The sequence below is a fragment of the Peromyscus maniculatus genome, chromosome 11, assembly GCF_049852395.1.
Source record: "Peromyscus maniculatus bairdii isolate BWxNUB_F1_BW_parent chromosome 11, HU_Pman_BW_mat_3.1, whole genome shotgun sequence".
Taxonomy (NCBI): Eukaryota; Metazoa; Chordata; class Mammalia; order Rodentia; family Cricetidae; genus Peromyscus; species Peromyscus maniculatus.
The window spans coordinates 37,230,031-37,252,314 of record NC_134862.1 but is presented as its reverse complement, the minus strand read 5'-3'; the positions used below and the strand labels follow the sequence as shown (position 1 = coordinate 37,252,314).

General features: G+C 51.7%; 1 protein-coding gene across 9 annotated transcripts in view; it reads right to left on the bottom strand.

The window, feature by feature from the left end:
• The window catches only part of Mgat5 (alpha-1,6-mannosylglycoprotein 6-beta-N-acetylglucosaminyltransferase), a 292,499-nt gene continuing 270,215 nt past the window's right edge, over positions 1–22,284 (bottom strand). For all 9 annotated transcript variants that reach the window (XM_042258034.2, XM_006994301.4, XM_015987778.3 and 6 more), the window contains 4 exons: positions 22,120–22,236; positions 19,824–19,898; positions 9,083–9,240; positions 1–4,871 (listed from right to left, as the gene is read on the bottom strand). In XM_042258034.2, the coding sequence (XP_042113968.1) occupies positions 4,673–4,871; positions 9,083–9,240; positions 19,824–19,898; positions 22,120–22,236 (549 nt within the window). In that variant the 3' untranslated portion in view covers positions 1–4,672. The remainder of the gene's footprint in view (positions 4,872–9,082; positions 9,241–19,823; positions 19,899–22,119; positions 22,237–22,284) is intronic.

Genomic DNA, 22,284 nt, shown 5'->3' with positions numbered 1-22,284 from the left:
TGCAACTTGTGAGAGAACTTTTAATTTTGAGCTCAAAAAGTTCCCCAAAGAAACCCCTGGAATGTTCCAGAACATATTGGTGGGTTCAACTTCACTTAATAAAGTCTTTCAGTCTTGTTTCATGGAGTGCTGAAGACTGACATGTTTCCCAATCAGTGTATTCAAGAAAACACTAGAATTCCAGTGAACATGGTAGGCACAGAGCTTAAACATTTGGAACAATTAATTCCTATACCACTGATCGACTCAACAAGATTTTTATGTAACCATCATGTTTGAATTAACAGATAGGGGGTGAGCGCAGCTCTTTATTTCTCAAGTTTTATAATATACTACTAATATCAATATTGAACATTCACCAGGCTTTCTACGAGCCAGGCACTGTGCTATGGGATCCCCACAGAACCCTAAAGGCTAGGAGAGCTAGAGTAATTCTTATTTTCGGTATCCAAGACTATACAGCTAATTTGGTCTTTTGCTATACGTGAAAAAACAAAATCCAAACCCAAACAACTTGACTTTGCACTTTCTGTTGAAGGCAACAAGAACGAAAGGAACTCCTCTTCAGCTCCAAGCTGCTAGCTAGCTTCCTGAACGACTATAAATCTATTTCTGCCAGCGATCTACTCTAATGAAGACATACTCTGCAGCCACACACAGGGACAGATGGGATCAGAATAAAGCCAATAGAGAAATTAAAATAGTTTTAAATAAATAAAACAGTCCAGGCTTGGAATAGTAACACACACAGCAGAGCCTGTCGTTAATAAAACACTTGGCTTTTCCTTTTCGGTCAAGAAGTTTGGGGGAGGGTGGCGGTGCCTAATTACACACAGTCTAGGTGAACCACCCTGGTCTGACACACGGCACACGCACACACATCTACAAGCAACAGAGAGTTTCAGTGCAACCCAACTCACCGGCAGGTCGTGACCCGTGAGCGAGCGGTCCTGCAGCAACACCCATGTTCATTCACTAAGGAAGGGGAAAAGGGAGCGGACATCTCTCACCTCCATCATGCTAACTAGTTGAAGTATGTGGGGGCTACTGCTTCTGCGGAGATGTCAGCCGGGGCCGGGGTGACTGGGGAAGGAGGCCCTTCACTACCTTGGCCACCATTGAGACTCAAGAGATAGGGTTTGGTCCTGAGGGTGCCAGCAAAAGGGTTCTGGGGGTGCGTGTGCATATGCCACACACCGGGAACATATACAAACACGCACATGCGCACATGCTAAATGTACAGTCTTGTGTGCACGCATAACCGGGAACATAAATAGCCATGTGCACATATGTAGTTATTCCAGACTGGAACAATCTGCTATCGGCCTTCAATGGCACCCAGCCTTCAAAACCCAACCCCCAAAGAGAAGTGGGAAGACATGTCAGGAAGACAATGTACCACCACCACCACCACCACCACCACCACCACCACCACCACCACCACCACTAAAAACAAACAAAAAACAAAAAAACAGACAAGTATTTCCACACACTCACCAGAACCTAAAACAAATCAAATGATTCATCTCGGAGACAAAACAAAACCCCAAAACAGTCAAAGCAAAAAACTTCATACAGCGCTTCCATTTGCACACAAAATCAGACCACATACAGAAATGCACGAGGTGTGAACTGGGATCCTGTGAGGCATGGCCCCCCTCAGGAGTTCTTGCTCTGAAAAGGCCTTCACCTTCTGAAGAAATGCATTCTCTCTTAATAAATCACATAAAGGTTCCCCCCTATTTTAAGAGCCTAACATCACAAACGGGGAAATAACCCCAAAGACGAGATCTGATCACAGCGCAGGAGAACATGAGTTCTGATTTCAGGTGTCTCTCCCTGTGGAAGGTTCCGTTACACCCAGGCCTAGGTTTCTACAAAATCGGCGATGCTGTGAGTTCACCCTTTGCTGACTTCCACACCCGACAGGCAGAATGTCCCCCGCCCCCACCGTCAGTTTCTCTGGAGGGTCACTTGGCCACACCTTGCTAACTCTGAGGAGGGCTAGGAGCTGATGCATATTAAGGGGACACCCCTCCTGTTGATAATGCCCTTAACAACTAGAGTGCACGTAACCTCGAGAGAGCCGGAGCCCACCAGGGAAAGTCTGGCTAAAACCGGAAGAGGAATTTATTACATGGTTGCGTGACTTGGGTCTGGAGCTGGAGAGGAGAAATGGGAAGGTGGACAGAGCCTGAGCTCAGGGCCAGGCAGCTTCCGAGGGTGGGAACAAGGCTGCCACCCGGCCACCCAGCCTCCCTGCTTGTTTACAGCTATCTGCACAGCACGGGGATCATTTCAGCTTGGGGCACCCCCTGCTGGCTGAATGCCAGCACTGTCACCCATAGCCCATTGGGGATGCCTAGGGACTTCAGGTCTGGAAACTCTGGCAGATTGCCACAACTCTGGGGGTGCAGCTAAGAAGCCCACTGTCAGGGAAACATCCTTCCTCACAGTTTTCTCCCACCCTGCTGCAGGAAGCCACTTTTGCAAGGGTTAATAAACATGTGTCATAGCTAGGCTTTTCAACTTTCGCCTGCCTGGCGGCTCAACCTGGGCAGAGAGGATTCCAATCAGGTCTTGAAGGACCCTGTCAGTGCTTAGGATAGGATTCCCTTGCCATTCCCCATCCCCTACACAGCCCCCAGCACACACACAACCACTCCACTTCATTCTCTACGACTAAAATATCAGTCCCTTGAGATGCCTACCTTAGGGCCTTAGGAAAAAAGGCTGGGTGTGTAAGTGGTGTGCGTATGCACCCAGATAGAAACGAAGAGGTAAGCAGATCAGATTTCCCAGACCTAGAAGTCCCATGCCCCATCTCCCTATCCCTTGGTCACCCCAAAGCAGAATCTTCCTTTCTGTTGCTTCTGGAGGGCTCAGCCAGTCCTGGACCTCGCTCTGCTTTTTCAGCTAGGCAGAGGTTCCGTCTGGCCACAGGGAGGCGCTGGGCAGCACCAGCAGACCAGGAAGTCTATTCTACCAGCCGGGGCTGGGTGGACAATGCTAATGGCCGAGAGGTAGAAGAGGGTTGGTTCATTCACCAGCATGGAGAGATGTAATGGGCGGCGTCTCTAGAAACTCACAAGTGAGCACAGAGGCAATACTTCAGCAGGGATGGACTCACCAAGGAGCTCCAGCATATCTGACTAGGCTAACCTGCTGCCAGGTTCTCCACAGGGCTGCTCACACTCCTAAGAAAGCTTCAAGTAAACGCCAGCTCCAGTCTCCCACCCTCCGTAAGCCACACCCACTGCGGAGCAGCCAGGACAAGCGTAGCATTCATTCTGAACTGTTCTTACCTCCCCGGAAACCACCAAGCGCATGGGGAGCCCCGTTCCCTGGAATTCAGCAAGATCAGGCATCACTGGGGGCACAGCACGGATCCCCCTCTTGCTACTAACTCTAAGACTGTCATTCTTACCCACAGCTTAGCTGTTTTGAAGTTAGAGAACCGCCCCCCCCCCCCCCAAGTTCAAGGGCAGTTCTTGGAGTCCATTTTCTCACTTTCCTTCCCTTAGAGGGAGGGAGGGCCAGTTTACCACAGCAGCAAATAAGAACTACACAATCCTGTGTTTCTGTGACCAAGGAATTCTAATCAGAAATCAGGGCCAAGCGGTGTAGGTGGGTGGGGAGGGGACACACAGGAAAGCAGCCTCTCTTGTCCACAGCCCAGCCTGTCTTTGGCACTTGGCAGGGCCCTCAGGACACACAGACTCGTCCCCAGCAAGGTTATCTGCCTTTTAGCTGCCACCTGCCAAGCCAATACCCGGGATCATCAGCTCCATGATAATGCTTTGACAGTACCTAGCTGTGTTTTCAAAGCAAAAAAAAAAAAAAAAAGTTTTTTTTCCATTTTCTGAGACAGGGTCTCTTGTAGGCTGGCCTTGACTTTGCTATGTAGCCAAGGATGACCCTGAATGTTTGATCCTCCTGTCTCTACTTCTTACCTGTATTACAGGTGTTTACCTGGTTTTATGTAGTGCTGAGGATGGAAGCCAGGGCTCCACGCATGCTAAGCAAGCATTCTGCAAACTGAGCCACATCCCTACTCTTAAAGACATTTTTTTGTTTTTTTCCTGTGCTGCCACCGGCCACCAGGAGCCAGGCTCCCATAGCTGCCCTCCAGCATTGCCACCTCTGCGTCCTGCATGATGCCAGCAGAACAAGAAGCTCCTGATGGTGGCGATCAACAATGGGGAACCAAAAGGAAACTCTGTTCAAGCCCTTTCCTCCCTCCCGACCCCACCCCCATCCTCCCAAATAAATAAATTAGTGGGTTTAGGAATGTCCCCAAAGTTCTTTCCAATCGGCTCAATTCCTCTTCCTGTTTTGTTTTCAGTTGAACGAGTCTCCAGACTTTCATCCTTTCTTTTTTTAAAAAAAAAAAAAAATAATAATAACCCCGGAGCAGCTGCCTGGACCCTTTCTGGGACAGAGAGGACATTCGTCGCACCAGGGAGAAGCCAGGCCCCTGGTCTGAGCTCTCTTGTCTTGCGGTTTTGATGTAAACTCTTGGGATGCGCTGGCTGCAGCTGGAGCAGTACCATATCCAAGCCCTGGACCAAAGAGTTTGGGCTCCGGTCAGAGTCCCTGAATGCCTTCGGCCCCCCGGCCCTGCCCAGCGGAGTCACCTCTTTCCCATCTGAACAAATTCGGAGTGGCTGTGCTATAGACAGTCTTTGCAGAGGGCCACTTGGCCCTTGATGAAGTCCCGGCAGGGGCAGATCCTCTGGTGTGTGGGGTGGGCCCCGGCACAACTGAAAAGCAGAAGATCTCCTTGGAACACACAGTGCTTGCTCTTGGGGTAGAAGGACGGCACCAGGATGTCCTTGTACAGTTCTGAGCTTTGGCAGGTCACCTTATACCTGAGAGGAAGAGAAAGGTGCATGAGGTCAAGGTGCCGGGACAGGACCTGTCCACACTGCTGGATCACATGCTCTGCGGGGTGGGAGCATATCCCACCGTCCTGCTTCAGAGACAGTATCCTCCGTCTGCCTCCGTTCCCCACCTCTGGGGGATCTCAGCTATGCAAAGAAAAGCATGTTGCCAAACGTGTGTGCATGGGACTGGCTCTGAGGCTGGGCTCTTTGGGGGAAGCGTTCTCTGGAATGGAGAAGAACTGAGAACAGCCGGCACACTCGGGCGGGGAACAGGCACTCTGTGCTTTGGGGCTCTGGGCAGCTGCTGAAAAACAATGGAGGAGAACCGTGTCCCCCATCACGAGAGCTGTCTTGGAGGAGGCAGGTCACAGGGCAGGGTGAACAGGGTGATGAACATGGTGTGTGAAAGCCACAACAGAGGCTGAGGAAGACGGTTCAAGTCAGTAAAATGCTTGCCATGCGAGCTGGAGGACCGCAATCCCATGACTAGAACCCAGGTTAAATAAGAAAGGGTGGCATGCACTTGTAATCCCTGTGCTGGGGACCTGGGGATAGGCAGACTCCTGGGACTTGATGACCAGCTAGTCTAGTCCACTTGGTGAGTCCCAGGAACACTGGAGACCCCGTCCCCAAAAGCAAGGTGGATGGCACCTGAGGAATGGTAGCTGAGGTTAATCTCTGGCCTTCACATACATATGCATATGAGTGTGCTCACATGCATGCACAAGTGCGCGCGCGCGTGCGCGCGCACACACACACACACACACACACACACACACACACACACACACACACACACACACACCACAGGTCTAAATATTGCTGTGAAGCAGTGGCCACTACTGAGGAGCAAGACCAGGACAAAGCAATGTATTACTGAACTATTTTTAGATGCTCACTTACTATTTGGCTGGGAATGGTGGCTCACACTTGTAATCCCAGTTGAGTTCAGGGTCAAGCTGGGCTACACAGTGAGTTCTAGGCCAGCCTCTGCTACAGAGCGAGACACTGTCTCAAAGCAAAGCAAACACCAAAGAAGAGGCTGGCATGGTGGAGCAGTTGGGAAGTGGAGGCAGGAGGAGCAGGAGTTCATCGTCATCATCAGCTACACAGTGAGTTCAAGGCTAGCCTGGGCTACACGAGACCCTGTCTTAAAATAAGTAGAAGAAATGAGGAGTGGAGAAAGATGAAGAAGAGAATGAAGAGGAGGAGGAGGAGGAGGAGGAGGAAAGTAGGTCTGTTTTCAAAGGCTTTTAAGTCCCAGCAACACTGGACTCTTTGTTCAATTCAGTGTGTGTGTGCACATACACACACACATGCAAGCTCACATATGTGTGAGGTCAGAAGTCTTGATCCTCAGGAGAGCTGTCCACCCTGTTCTGTTGAGGTAGGGTTTGTCACGGGCCTGGAGCTGGCCAGATGGCTAGGCAGGCCAGTGAGCACCCGGGATCCTCCGCTGCTGTCTCCCAGTGCTGGGATTGCACTTTGATGCTGCGAGGTCCGGCCAGCTTTGTCGCTTGGGTTCTTGGAGATCGAGCTCAGGCCCTTGAGCTTGACTGACAAGCACAAGTGAGAGACCAGCAAAGCCCCCCCCCCTTCTTTGGCAGGGTCTCATGGAGTCCAAGCTGGCTGTAGTGTGTCTGACCACACCCAGTACTGGCCTCTTATCTCAAAGAACTTTAGGTCCTTCCCTCTCTTGCGGGCTGCACTAACCCTCTCCAACCAGTACCCATCCTACCCACCCAGAACAAGAAAGGCCCGTGGGCTCGTGGAAACCAGTTACTCCTGAGGTTCCAAGAACATGGTATTGAAGGCGCCAGGCAGTTCTATGTTTAAGTCTGAGCTTTGTCTCGTAGGAGCTGTGTGACTCTGGACAAATCACTGCACTTCTCTGTTCTAAGATGGTAATAGATAAACCTACCTGTGAGAAGTAGCATTACCAGAGCACCCACAGAGTCTGTGAGTTAGCAGCCAGCTACAGTTAATGCTTGCAACGGTTAATACTCATTGTCGGGATCTGGAATCATCCAGGACACATGCTGTGCACATCTGTGAGGAACTTCTAGACTGGGTTAAGTGAACTAGAGGACCCACCCTCAAGGTGAGCGGTACTAGTCTATGGACTGGAGTCCAGTCCAAATAAAAAGGAGAGAGCGAGCTGAGCCCCAGCATCCACCTCTCTGCTTCCTGACTGTGGATGTCGTGTGACCAGCCGCCTCACGCTCCTGCCGCTCGTCCTTCCCCACCGTGAAGGACTGCACCCTCCAACTGTGAGACGAACTTTAAACTTTCTTAAGCTACTTCCGTCAGGCATTTTGTCATAGCAACATCACAGGTGACAAACACAGGCTCCCAGGTCCTTCAGAGGGTGCCCCAATTGGCCCACCCCGAGGAAGGGTCATCTAGAGTGCAGCTAGGAGTGAAAAGTCCCCATGGGGGGCATGGCCTTGGGATACAGACTTACACGTCCCTGTTCATTCATGCAGGAGGCTCATGGCGACTGCTGTGGCTTCACTTAGGACACCTCTGGCGTCCTGTCACCTAGCAGCTGTCCCGTCTACCTCTGAGACTCCAGGTGGAGGAAACGAATGATCCATATCTCTGGGTCACCTGGACACTGCTGATTACTTGGCATATGTGGATGCACGGCAAGCGAGTCCCTTGCGGGCTGCAGGGCTGCAGGGTGGCATCCGCTGCAGCAAGGCTGGTCGGAAAGTGCTCCAGCAGCTCACACTGCGGCCTCACCACAGAGCACTTTCGTCAGGTTCACAGCTACGAGGCTGTGGACACAGAACTTCTGGCCACTTTCAAATACTGTGCCTCTCTCCTGACCTGAGCATCTTCTTGTCCCTGCAGGGGCTAAATTGATTTTTTTTTTCTTTTGGACCTATTATCTAAAATGTGAAATACAATGTCTCCTGAATAATCAGACTTTCACAGCAATACAGCAGAAAAAACTATAAGTTGCACCTCTATAAGTTGTGGATCATTTCAACTTGACTTTTTACAAGATAGCAATTAACTTTAAGAGGTAGCCGTATTACTGATCTGGCTTCACATGAATGCACGCTCTTCTTTGTGGAACCAAGGCCCCACTGGGCTTGCTGGGGTGGGCACTGGCACTTCCTGGGGCTCTATGCATTAACTGTTTAAATTAAAACATTAAATTATTTATGGTTAAATATTTAAAAAGGTGTGTTTGTGCATACGTGCGTGCGTGCGTGCGTATGCGTGTATGTGTGTAGGCAGTAGGGTCTCTTCATAGTCATCATCAGTTACATAGTAAGTTCAAGGCCAGCCTGGGCTACATTAAAAATGTCACCATCTCATTGTCACTTCGTGTCATGGTTCATGTTGGCCGTCAATCTGAATCACCTAGGACACAAACCTCTGGGGGTGTGCGTCAGAGTTTCTGGGTCGGGCGAGTTGAAAAAGGAAGGCCTGTCCTAAATATGGAGGGCACCACTCCATGGTCCTGGATGGAATGAAAAGGGAAAAGCAAGCAGATTCCAGCCTCTCCTTCTGACCGCTAATGAGGTGTGACCATCTACCTCGCGCTCTGGCTGCCATGGAGACTGCACCCTCAAGCTGGGAGCCTGCACACACCTTCCTTAAGGTGCTTTTGCTGAAGCAAAGAAGTAATTTAGTGCTCCCGAGAATGTTCTTAGTCTGCAGATGAGAAAACTGAACTAACATGGGCCGGACCCATGCGGAGCTGGGCGTGGCGGTGACACCTGTAATCCCAGCCCTCCTGCTTGGAGATGGGAGGCAGACACAGGAGAGTCCCCGGAAGCTCACAGGCCAGCGGTGGAGAAAGCAAAGGAGAGCCTGTCTCAAACCAGGCGGAAGGTGAGGAACACCTAGGGTTGTACTTGGACCTCTCCATGCATGTCCTTGTACAAAGTGAGTGTGCAAACCCTCACGGACATACATCAATACATGCGTGTACACAGACATCATATAAACAGACATCAAACACACATCTTTCATACAAGCCCAGGTCATACACACATCACATGTGTACATGTGTTGAGTGTGAGAGGTGAGCTCTTTCTGGATGGCAACCTGCTCCCCGCCCCCCCCCCGCCCCCCCCCGCCCCACGAGCAAACCCAGGCGCCTCTCAGTCTGACTCTAAGACAGCGCCGTGCAGAGGCTGAGCAGGCCCCTGCACCTTCTCCCCCCCTGAAGCACTTACTTCAGCAAGTCCTTCTCCTTGTTGAGGTGCTGGAAGAACGAGGGCTCGCAGATGAGCTGGTTCTCCTGGCACACTTGCTTGCACGACTGCCCAGGCTCGGCCAGCTTCACCTGCAAGGCGCTCAGGGGAGGCCACATCACTTGGCCATGGCAGAAGTCCTAGAACAACAGCGAAGCCGTCATCAGCGAGGGGACCGCGGACACAGTGGGGCAGCTCCAGCCCAGCAACCAACCACGGGCGCCATGCTCAGAAAGGGTGAGAAGGAGGACGCATCCTTGGGACAGGTTGTGACCTCTTTAAACACCAGTTTCCAGGCTGAGGATGTGGCTCTGCTGGAGAATTGGCTTTCTCGAACGTATGAAGCTCTGGGTTCTACCCCCCCTGCACTGGATAAGCCAGGAGTGGCGATACATTCCTCTAATCCCTGCTCTTGGGAGGCAAAGGCAGGAGGGTCAGAAGTTCAATGTCATCTTTAGCTATCAAATGAGTTTGAGGCCAGCCTGGGCTAGAGGCTCTGTCTCAAAAACCACACACACACACACACACACACACACACACACACACACACACTTCCTCGTTCCTCATGAGGACCATCTTCGGGGCCATTCCCACTAGCTCTGACCCCTCCTCTTGGATTCCCCAAATACTACACACAGTTCCTGCCTGCACTGAGCCATGGGTAGCACAGTCCTGTGGGTCTGGATGCTGTTGCTAAGGGTAACAGCGTGACTGTGCAGATTCACAGTACGGTGAACGGAAGTGCAGTCTACACTAACGGCCACTGTTCTTGCCATCACAGTGTGTGGAAAGCTTGCATACGAGAGCTGCCCATCCATCAGGACAGCTGTCATGGACAGAACCAACAGTTGAGAGACACGCAGGCATCCGGAAAAGCTTACAGTGTATCCCTGCTGGTTAATGTAAGCACCTTTACTTAAGTCTTTGGGGGCGAATGGGTACCTCTCACAGCCAGCCCTTCAAAATTGTAATGAAGAGAGTTTCAATTCAGCATACCCGAAGCCTCTTAGGCGACTAGACAGCAGGGGAGGTGTATCAACTTTTCTGCTTGTCTCCTTGCTGTGACAAAACAGGTCACAAAAGCAACCTGAGGGAGCAGGGGCTTGTTTGGCTCACCTGATGGTACAGTCATGGTGGGCGAGGCAGCTGACCTGCCCTGTGCTCACAGGCAGGAAGCCGAGAGAGAAGAATGGTACTGCTCAGCTTGCCTTCTCCCTTTTAGCCACTTCATGGGACAGTGCCACCTATACCCAGAATTCCCTCTTCAGTTAAGCCTTTCTGGAAACGCCCTCATCAACACACCCAGAGGTGTGTTTCCATGGTGATGGTAAATCCAGTCAAGTTCACAATTAGATAACCATTACAACAGGCAATCCCCAAGGACACCTAGACCACAAGGCACCTGAACCAGAAGGCAAGTGAGGATTTCTCTGCCTCTTGAATTTGGTGACTACAGTTGGACTTTTAGTATCCTTAAAGGCCCATGTGTTGAAAGCTTGGTCCCCAATGAGGTACTCCTGGGAGATGTTGGAGCCTTTGGGAGGCTTACAGCCTTCAGGACCTTAGGAGCTTGCTTTTGAGGGGATGTAGGAGTCCCTTCCGGTCTACCCAGTCACGAACTAAGCAGGCTTTTGCTGTTGTTTGTTTGTTTAGGCTGACTTTACCTGTGTATGTGTGTGTGTGTGTGCCTGTGGAGTCCAGAAGAGGGCACTGGATCCACCAGAGCAGTAGTTAGTTACAGGCAGTTATAAGCAGCCTGCAGTGGCTTTGGGGAACTGAACCCGGATCTTCTACAAGAGCAGCAAGTGCTCTCGACCACCAAGTCTTCTCTGAGTCCCTGGGCTGGGCAGGTTTGCTTTGAGACCTGCTCAGCCACGACGTACCGCTTTACCACAAACCCACGGCAACGAGGCCCAGTCATGGACAGAAACTTAAACGGAGCCGAAAGGAAGCATCCCTATTCTGAGTCCATCATCTGGGAGATGCGCTATGGCCAAGGAGGGCTCTCAGCAGCACACTTAACATCAGGCGGGGGAGGTGGAAAGCATGCAAGGCTAAATGTTCAGATTCTGCCTCGTACAACTCTGTCTCTCTCCTCGGACAGCCCCTGGGCTGTATCCTTGCGCCTGGTGTTTCAGAACAGCTACGGAGTTTCCTTTCTCGTTCATTCATACCCTCCTACAAAGTGAAATTTGAAGCTGGAAAGTCAGATGGGCCAGATCTGAAGCCTGACCCCAGGCCACTGGCTCTGGGCACAGGCCCTGGGCCCATCTGGCCCCTCGCTCATCTGTACTGTGGTGCAACCAGCAGAATAAAGGCAGCTCAGGCACTCACTGCCTCCCTTAAGTTCCCCGGGAAAGTTGCTTCTCCCAGGGCAGCTTTCAGACAAGGCCTGGCAGGCATACGGAGAAGCTGGGTTTCATGGATGAATGGTCACCCCGCATCTATTCTGCGGCAGGGCCGGAGTCGCTGTAAGGTTCAGACATTGGGAGCTGCCCTTGAGGCTGCGTGGTGGAGCTGATGTGATAGCAGCTGTCTTCCTCGGGGCCCTCCCACACACATGCCCCGCTCAAGTCTGCACTGAACAAGACGGGCCCACAGGTACCTGTCCCCGCTCTTCACGACGGCCTGGCATCCTCTCAGGAGCCTGTTCTAGGGGCCAAAAGGTCCAGGGATAGTAAAAATAGCATCAAAGCCGTAAGCTTAGAGAACCATCCAGACAGCTTGAAGGTAACAATTGATGAGAGGGAGCCCTCGCACGTTGTCACAGAAGGCATGGCAGAGGGGGGGCTGGTCCCCAGTGGGGGGGACTTCAAGGATGCCTTGTAAGCTCCCTCCACCTGACCCATATAGGAAACGGGGACAGTGACATCTGCCCTTCCCTCCTGTGCAGTTGTGAGGTGAGGATAAAAGGGAGGAGAGGTAAGAAGGATGCTGAGGATAACGGCACTGTGCACTGTGGTGATTGAGTCACCGGGTCACAGCCACAGCTGATCTATGACAGCACCTCTTGGCCTAGCGGCTTGCAGGGCACAGTGGGAACGCAGATGCTGGGCATCAGCCTCCTCTCACCCACATGCACAATGGCCGGTGGGTGTGGTCAGGAAGCTGGAGGGATGGCCCCTCTTTCCTTCACCCACAGCCCAGGCTACCAGCAACGCAAGCTGTCTCGCTGCCTTACGCCACCTGCTCCTTCACTTACCCATTTACACATCCACTCATTCTACAGACCTTCCTTGGAGAGAGGAAGGTGTGTGTCCATTCACAACGTTACACGTGACCGTTAAGGCCCCATGCTTTAATGGCATCAGAAACAGGAGCATGAAGGTGTGCCTCTGGCCTTCGAGGTTCAGTGCACAGTCTCATAGTAGAAGGCTGGTACTTCCCAAACTTCAGAACCTGTGCACATGGTGGAGGCCGGACAGGGCTGGCTCTACAGGGAGGGGAAGAGTGGTGGTGGCAGCTCAGAGCATCTTCCAGAAGAGCCGGACTTCTGGGCTGGGTTCTACAAGGCTCTACCGGAGTTAGCGGCTTATCACTAACACGTCAGGCTGCAGCTAATTGGTGCTCGGTAAAGAGCTACTGAATGGGGCTGCGTGGTTTTGGCTTCCCGGAGGCTTTGATAGGAGTAAAGTAGAAAAAGAGGCTATTCCAGCCCAATGAGGCATCTCTGCAGCCAGAAGGAGGGATGCACAGTCATTGCCAATCTGGTTAACAAGCTCACTTGGGGCACACACCATCTGCATTCCTCCATCACGTTCTTCCTGCCATCGATGCGCGCGTTTCTCAGTGTGTTTGGTTAGTCTGAAATTGTCGTGCAGTGAGGAGAAATCAAGAATTCACCAACAGAGTTGTCAGAGAAAAGCTCTCTCCTTTTCTGTCTCTGCCCCTCCCCCGCCATGTGTACACGTATGTGAAGAGCCGGCCGACACCAATGTATGTATGAGGCCAATGTTTGCTGCTGTTCTTTGGCTGAGATATGGCCTTCTACTTTTTTTGGGGGGGAGGGTTCATCAAGTGGGCTAGGCTGTGTGTCCAGTGAACCCCAAAGACCCTCCTGTCTCCATCTCCCCATGTCCCAAAGCATGACTGAGTCCAAGGACTGTGACGGAGACACTGGTGGCACCCCCATAAAGGAGCCTGGAGGAAGAGTGTTCCCCCCAGTGCCTGTAGAGTTCAAGAAGACTCAGAGCCTGTCTTTATGAGGGACGCACTAAGTGGGGTCGGCTTGACCCCTCCCCTCTGCTGTGGCTGGACCAGGTGGGAAGGGCCATGTGTTTTGTGCAAAGCAGAGGCTTCTGAACAAACGCCAAGTGTGGTGTGTGACAGGGTCTTCTCCATTCCATCCAGCCCTGGCCCAATTCCCCACCCCCCCACCCCCCAACTGCTTTCTTTCCTTCCTTTGTTTAGACAAGGTCTCCCTCTATAGCCCAGGCTGGTCTTGAACTTGTAGTAATCCACCTGCCTCAGCCTTTGGCCATATCCTGAACAGAACATGTCCAATTCTTGGTTGATAGGACTGTCTGGGAAGGTTGTGGGACTTTTAGGAGCCGTAGCTTTCCTGGAGGAAGTGGGTCCCTGGAGGCCGACTTGGAGGTTTTCTCATCTGGCCTTGTCTCCTGTTCATTATTTCTTTCTGCTTCCTGACTGTGGATGCGACGTGACCAGCCATCCTATGCTCTTGCAACAATAGATCATCCCCTCAAACTGAGAACCAAAAGAAATCCTTTCACCCGTGTTCCTTGTCAGGTCATGGCAATGAGACGCTAACAGTGTCACACATGCCAGTCAGTAGAGGCGACACCAGGGCTGCACATGAATCTGGTGCACCTTGTACTTGACTGCTGGAGTAAACGCAGGAGAAATGAAAACCCATGCCCACCCCGAGATGGCAGTGAGCATCCCTCCCAGCACCACCCCCTGGGGTCAACCGGTGGAGACGACACATCCACCAACTGGGCGTGGAGAGTCACAGTCCAGCTGTGTTAGGGAGCTCCCCTCCGCCGTGAGAGAGCTAAGTTCTCACTCTTGCCTCAAGACTACTGAAAGAAGCCTTTCCTGGAGGCTTCCGACTTCTTTCTGGTGGGGTTCTGTTTTGTAACTCCATTATGTCGATCTGGAGTGTGAACTCTGTAGACGTGAATGTGCTGTGGTTCCACAGGTTTTGCTGAGGAATTAGGTTGGTCACTGCTGCACATTTAATACAGATGTAACTGAATTGCATGGGTGGGCTTCTTTCATTTCGTGTGTGTGGACTTGTCCCGGCGCACAGGGGTCAGAGGACTTGTGGGGTTGGTTCTCTCTCCTTCTGTCATGTGACTTGTGAGAACTGAACTCAGGCAGTAAACTGGCTGGTTTTATTCCATCTTGACACAAACTAGTCATCAGAGAGGAAGGAGCCTCAATTGGCAAAATGTCTCCATAAGCTCCGTCTATAAGGCATTTTCTTAATTAGTGATCAATGGGGGAGGGACCAGGCCATGGTGGGTGGTGCCATCCCTAGGCTGGTGGTCCTGGGTTCTATAAGAAAGCAGGCTAAACATGCCATGGAGAACAAGCCAGTAAGCAGCACCCCTCTGTGCCCTCTGCATCAGCTCCTGCCTCCAGGTTCCTGCCTCCACAGGTTCCTGTCCTGACTTCCTTCAATGACGGACTAAGACGTGGAAGTGTAAGTCAGATAAACCCTCTCCTCCCCAAACTGAATTTTGGTCATGGCGTTTCGTCACAGCAACAGAGACCCTGACTAAGACAGGTCGGTAGGAAGCAAGCACCTTTACCTGCTGAGGCGTCTTGCCGGCCCTGGGTTGGGCTTTATGCTCTGTAAGTTAGGTCTGTAAATTGAAAACAATCCCTTTACTGATCATTTAGGAACCCTTACACGGCGCTTTGTAAGAAGTATTTTGAACACAAGATTCCTAGATTGAATTTTCGTTTTGTTTTTAGTGACATGGGTCTTTTTGCACAGTATGGCTGGCCCCAAACACAGGAGCCTTGTGGCTCGAGCCTCTCGGGTTCTTAGCAGAAGAAGGGCTGCCTGGGTCAGACACGTAGCTTCGCCTTGAATGTGCATTTGCCAACCCTACTCCATGGGTAGGTAGCGTCGCACTGCTTCAGAGAAGGGCAGAGACAGCAGGGAGTCTGATGCAGGCTGTGAACTCAGGCCAGCCCTGCTGACTGTTGCCGACACAGCAGGGAGCAGGGAGGCTGTTCTGAGCCAGTGTCCCCCTTTACCTCTTTGCAATGCCTTTTCCAGTCACTACCCTGCTGCCCCAACCCAGTCCTCTCCAGACTCACTGAAGGTCTTCTCTTTGTTTCTGGAACACTCCCCAAGGAGTTTAAGATGATCTGGGAGCTTGAGCTGATTCTGCAGCCACTCTGGGAATGGAGCTGGCTGTGCCCTGTCTGTATCCCCACAATGCTTTGCATGAGACCAAACAGCTCTTACCAAGCCCATCACGAGGGGCAAGTGCGCGCGCGCGGGGTGGGGTGGGGTGGCGCCCACGAGGAGCTGAGCTGGTACAGAGCCTGCCAAGCATGCACAAAGCTGTGAATTCCATCTAAGCAATGCATAAATGGGGCACGGCGTAACACACCTGCAATTCCAGCATTTGTGAAAACACAGGAAGACCAGGAGTTCAAGGTCATCCTTGTCCACATAGCAAGTTCAAGGCCAGCCTGGGATACATGAGATGTTATCTCAAACCAAACAACCATGTGACTATGACTGACTGCCCTGTATATGTACTTAAAGAAATTTTTTAAAAAGTTGGTTTTATTTATTTTGTGTGTGTGTGGGGGGGGGCACACATGACACAGTACATGTGTGGAATTCTATTATAATCTCCTTCCACCATCTGGGTCCTGGGGATCAAACTTGGGTTGCCAAGTTTGGCAGCAGGAGTCTTTACCAAATGAGCATTGCTCTGGCCATACTCTGTATATTAGAAGATATTTATAGGAAGCAGAAAACGACCTGTTTCTCTCCTCCAGGTGCTTTCTTTCTCCTGGAGGTAAATTGGTAACTTCCCCCAAACAATGCAGAATGGGAACCCTCATCAGCCTGGGCACACTCGGACGTGGGATAGTCAGGACTGATCTTCTATCCCTGGGGAGTTTCACTGTCACGCTAACTCCCCATCCGCTGGAATCAGTCCTTCAGAGAGCTCATTTCACGGACACAAGCCGCCACAAATGCGGGGCAGAGCACCGATGGAGAACGAGTATTTTCCCTGGACCCAGTTTCCTTCCATGGGGAGAGGGCCTGCACCCCAGTTGGCCGGGTGTGAGGCAGGCTCCCAGCCGTGACTCTTAAACTGTACCCTGAAGCCTGGGGTGATCTTCAAGGCTGTCCGTTTAGCCTCATCTGGCTCCTGCAGCTGCTGGGAGTGTGGTGTGTGTGTGTGGTGGGGGGCAATCTTGAAAGAGTTCTGGGATAAAAGTGCCCATGCTCCGGGTAGCCCACATGGAGGACTCCGGAAGCTGAGCCCCGGATAATGAGTGCTGCGCTCCAGGTGCGGGAGGGAACCTTCTCCTCCGAGCCCCAGGCTTCCCACCCCTGCCAGGGGCACCCTCTCTCCGTCCTTGCTGCTCTTTGAAGATACTCTGCAAACGGTACAAATATAATGAATGCTCCAAGCTCTGAGATCCAAGGTCTGCAGCTAATAGGAGACTTGATCTGATCCAAAGGGGTCTTGGATTCTATCGGGCACTGAGGGAACATTTTGGGTCTGAAAGAGTTCCGGATGTAAACTAAAAATAGTCCCCATTACTGCTCACTTATGAGGAATTAGGAGGATGACATTTCTAGTAAGAAATGTCCAGAGGTGGTTCACTAGGTGAAGTACACGCCTTGCGAGCATGAGAATCTGAGGTTGGTCACCAGAACTCACTTTAAAAAGCACATATGCCTAATCCTAGCACCGGGGAAGCCAAGCTCTGGGAAACCTGCATCTGAGATCCTGGCAAATGCATGGCACTGATGCTCACACGGCTTTACACCAGATCTTCAACAAACCCTGCCTGTGTGTCTCAGTTCCCACCCTGCAGTTACGGCTGATGCATCCTGAGCTTTACTGTGTGGACTGAGAGTGGATACAGACCCCCACCCTGAACTGGTTAATACTGCCAACCTGGCAGGATCTAGACTCCCCGAGAAGACAAACATCTGGGCACAACTGTGAGAATTTCTAGGTTGGGTAAACTGAGGTGGGGAAAGCCCACCCTAAATGTGGGTGGCACCATTCCATGGGTTGGAATCCTGGACTGAATGAAAAGGAGAAAGTGATCTGGGCTCCCGCGTTCATCTCCCTGCTTCCTGACTGTTAAAGGAACGGGACCAGTTGCTTCATGCTTCTGCCGCCATGTCTACCCGACCCCACCATGACACACCATACCCTTGAGCTGTGAGTCGAAATAAAACTTCCTGTCATTAAGTGGCCCTTGTTGGGTATTTTGTCATTGTAATGAGAAAAGTAACTAACACACCCTGTATCTTTGCAGGATGGAGAGACCAGCGGTGGATGCCTGCAACCGTGCATGGTACCAAACCAACCACACACACTGTCTATCCATCCCCCTGGAGCACACACACACCTATGGCGAAGCTTAGTTAGACCTGACAGGAGGACCGATAACTAAAGCGAAAGCAGAGCGTTCCAACAGTCTATCGCAATAAACGTGAGGACAGCGTCTTCCTCCTGCAAAATGTTTTCCTGTACTGAACTGATATTTGCCGATTGAGACGGGAAACCAAGCCCTGGAAAAGGGGAACCTGTGGATGGGGAGGGTGGTGTAGTGCATGTGTGAGTGCCCACTGGCCGAGGCTGTGCCGGAGTCATAGTTTTGTCCTTTCTGTGTCCTGTGAGCACTGAATGAGCTAATGACAAATGCTGAGCTCCCGGCGTGCATAATGAAATTACGAGACAGCGCAATAGAGCACGATGCAATAGAACACTGCCATGAACCTGCTCTTCCTACGGTCTCAGGCCTGGTTCTCAGTACTCTCTGGGTGCTGGCTCATACAGTGCTCCCAGGAGCATTTTCCCTTCTTTACTGAGGCACAGAGAGCAAGAGTAACAAATGCTCTCAGCTCCTGGAAACAAAAACTCACGCAACAGGGAGTTGGATCCAGGTGGCTGGGCCGGGGAGATGATTCAGTAGCTAAAATGTTTGCTGTGTAAGTACAGGGACCCACGTTCAAGTGAAAGGCCGGGCTTGGTGGTCATTGCTTGTAATCCCAGCACTGGGGTTATGGACTCAGGCGGATGGATCCCTGGGGCTCACCGGACGGCCAGAATAGCCTACTTGGTGAGCTGCAGGCCAGTGGGAGACCCCATTTCAAAAAAAAAGGGTGATCAGCGCCTAAAATGACACCTGAGGTAGTCCTTTGCCTTCTACATGTACGTGCACTGCATACATAAGTGTGCATGCCACTCACATATACATGTGCATGCACACTCACAGACATGTGCACATGCACATGCACCTGCACACACACATTTATGTCCACTCACCCATCTCCCGTTACCTGCCTCGTCCTCCACAGCTGAGCTGATGGGATGCTCGGCTCCAAAGCCCATGCCCTAGAGGCCCAGCTTCCACCTTCCCACCATGCCCCTGGGCTGGTGGCCTACATTTGTTTCTACTCTGCTGTCTCTATTTTCAGCTCTATGGCTCTTAGTCCCATTGTGAAAAGGTCCCTTATTGACCCTTCAACATTGTTTTGCCCTATAAAGAGAACCCCCTATTTCTGGACTGGGCAAGAAGTTCAGATCCCTTACCCATAGGGGTTCTGGCTTTGTCTATTTCTGGGTCCGTGTGGCCTTTGAAGTCCAAGGAATTAAACCATCATAAAGGATCACAGTGATGGTTGTACCCTTCACCTCTGAGAGCATTCTGCCTCTGTTTCATGGGTTTCTTTTGAAAGGAGGCCCAGTTTGAAAAACCACTCAAGAGTCCTAACGTATTTAGAATTGCTGCATTTACACCCTTGAAGAAATGTTTCAAAAACATAGATTTGATCACTGCATGTGTGTGAGTATTCGCATGTGCGTGGACACACACGTGTGCACGTGGAGGCCAGAGGACAATGTCAGATGCCATCCCTCATCCTCTGCCCACCCTGTTTCTTAAGATAGTCTCTCCCTGGCCTGCAGCTTCCCACCTCCGACAGGCTGGCCGGCCAGTGAGTCCCAGGGGTCTGCCTGTGTCTACTTCCCTTGCGCTGAGATTACAAGTGCGTGGTTCGTGTCTGGCTTCTGTGGAATCAGCTCAGATCCGCACACTCGCAAGGCAAGCACATCACTGACTGGGCTACCTTTCCGGATCCTAATCCTCATTTTTTAGGGGGTGGGGGTGAGGGGTGAGAAATGAAGGGTGGACAGAAAGCCACTTGTCTGTCCCCTACCCTTCCTGAGTCCTCAAGATGTTCTGAATCTCCAGCGGTCAGGGAGGACCCCACCTTGACCACTCCGATGTCTTATTCTAAGTGTCCATATCACCTTTCCTTGTTACAAAGAGCCTACTCCGGGGAAGACCCCCACCCCCCCCCCCACCCCCCCGGGAGACCATGACAGTGAAATTTAAAAAAACGACAGCAAGCCACCATGGAGCCACCTGGAGTTTCCCAAAGCGGGCAAATAACCACAGAAATAAGCACCCAGTGAGAGCTGGGAACCGGGGAGCGGGACACAGCGAAGACAGACAGACTTCCGACGGGCCTTACCTGCTTTTCTATGAACGCGTTGATCCTCTGCAGCATCCCTTCACACGTGAACTCGTAGGGCATGTACGGCTCAATCTGCAGAAACAACAGGGCACCGTGTAAGGAAGGGGACGTGGGGCACGAGACACTTACCGATTCTCCACTGACTCACACAGAGGCTCGGCGCAAAGCGGGAGCCTTGACAGGCGTTAAAGCAACATGCCTGGGACAGGACAGACAAGGCCCAGGCCGTACTGCATCTTTTCTGGACCCTGAACAGTCTACCTTCCCCAAGTCGCAGATACCTGATGTGTAAAAGAGCGGCCAGTAGAAAAACCCGTCTCTGTTAAGCGGTGGTGAAGGTACATGGGGGAAAACTGCTTGGATAGTGTAAGGTACATAGTAGGCCTTCAAAAGGGTGGATGTTATCACGTGCTAGCAGGTAGACTGTGTGTGTGTGTGTGGGGGGGCGGGTGGTGGCTCACCAGCCTCTCAGGCTGGGCAGAACACATTATGTGCAGAGATTTAGCCAACATCTGCTGAAGGAATACTGGGTCACTACTCCGAGGAAGGCAGGGAGGAATGACTGGTCTGTAGTAGTAGGTGAGGAGAGAATGCATCTAAAGAACTCCTGCTGCAAAACCAAGGGGATGGAGTACGGCTGAGGAACTCAGCTAGAGACCCTGGGAGGGCTGAGGTTCTTTTTCCCTTTGAGACCAGGTGGTGGCCTTGCCATATAGGTGAGGTGACCTTGAACTTCTGATCCTCCTGTCTCCACCTCCTGGGGGCAGGATTCAGACATGTGCTACCGTATCTGGGTTACTTGGTACTGGGGATGGAACCCAGGACTTCATGCATCCCTAAGCCAGAGTGTGAACTATGATATGAGAAGATGGCGCTCGGGACTGGGAGCTGGTGAGACAAGGTACAAAGGGACTCAGAGTATCACAAAAGCCTTGTGATTTCTATACAGGGGTTTGCACTATCTGGGGAGAGGGTGGGAAACCCTAGAAGCTCATGGGGTGAGGGGCATTCTGATGGCTGCTTGAGACAATGAGGGAGGATGGGAGAGATGGCGCTGGGCTCCGCTACACAGCACGGACTGACTGACACATGGACGCCAGTGTCTTGAGGGTCACAGGAATGGGAAGTGGCGATCACCCGTGAGAGGAAGTCACCAGCAATCCATCTACATGGACCCAACGGCATCGCTGCTGACAGGACAAAGAACCATCTTTAGCCGCTCCTTCTTGAGCCTACACTCAGCCCTCTCCTACAGCACACACGCACCAACAGGTAGTAACCAACGGGAAAGGTTTGAGGGGGAGAAGTACAGGGCAGGCTGTGCCTCGGGGCGTCAACAGCAGTCCCGGGCAAACTAAAGTCCTGTGGGATGCTAGACTTCCCATGGGGTGGCCAGCCCCATCCATGGTGGAGGTAGACATCCCTTGTCTTCTCAGAATGGCTCAGAGGGTGGCCTGTATACAACAGGTGCTTAATCAATGCTTACTGAATTGATGGGAAAAGTCTAGACTGGTTACGTTAACAAGATTCTAATGTCTAGGTAGAAAAAAAAAATACAGTATCTACTGTAGAAAACTACAACACTGGGGAGATGATGGTCCAGCTGCCTGCTGGGTAAGCCTGAGGACTGTGTGTAGATCTGCAGCACCCGTGTGAAAACTGGGTGGGATGGGGCATGTCTGTAATCTTGGTGCTGGGGCTGGAGACAGGTGGATGGATCCCTGGGGCTCACTGGCCAGCCTGCCAGGCCAAATCAGTGAACTTTGGGTTTGGTGAAAGACCATGTCTCAAGAAAAATAGGAAGTGAAGTGCCGTAGAGAAGACACATGCATGTGAATGTATATGTAATGCCCCCATGCCTACAGGAACATGTACAAACACACACACACACACACACACACACACACACACACACACACACACACACACCCCAAAACAACTTTATAAACTTTACCCTTTGTAGAAGGTAACATAAGCAACCCAATTTTGCAAACCTCTCCAGGGACATGATTAGTTTATGTGAGTAAATAAGATTACTGCCTTCATGCCTGGGACCCAGGAACCCCAAAGACCCATCAGCAGGGGCTGTAAGACCCAAACCCACAGCTGTCACCAGCTGTTTTGTCTTTCATAGAGCCTCCTTGAGAGCCTTAGGCCAGATGCTATGGCGAGACTACGGTCTGAGTCCAACTCAGGAGGCAAGCTCTGTTTACTGAAAGCGAGAGACTGTAACACTCTGCGGTCCCAGGTCCCAGGTCCAATGCAGGCAGGCAGGAAAAACAAAAGCAGCAACCTTCTGGTTTAAGATGGCTTTCACTGCGTCCTCCACTTCCTCTCGGTTGTTGAGATCCACGGTCCAGACGTGTGGCCGGCCGATGAAGACTTCTGCGTACGGGTGCTGAGATGTCAGCTGGAAGAGAGAAGGCATGTTGCATCTTAGTTTCACGCACGCGCGCGC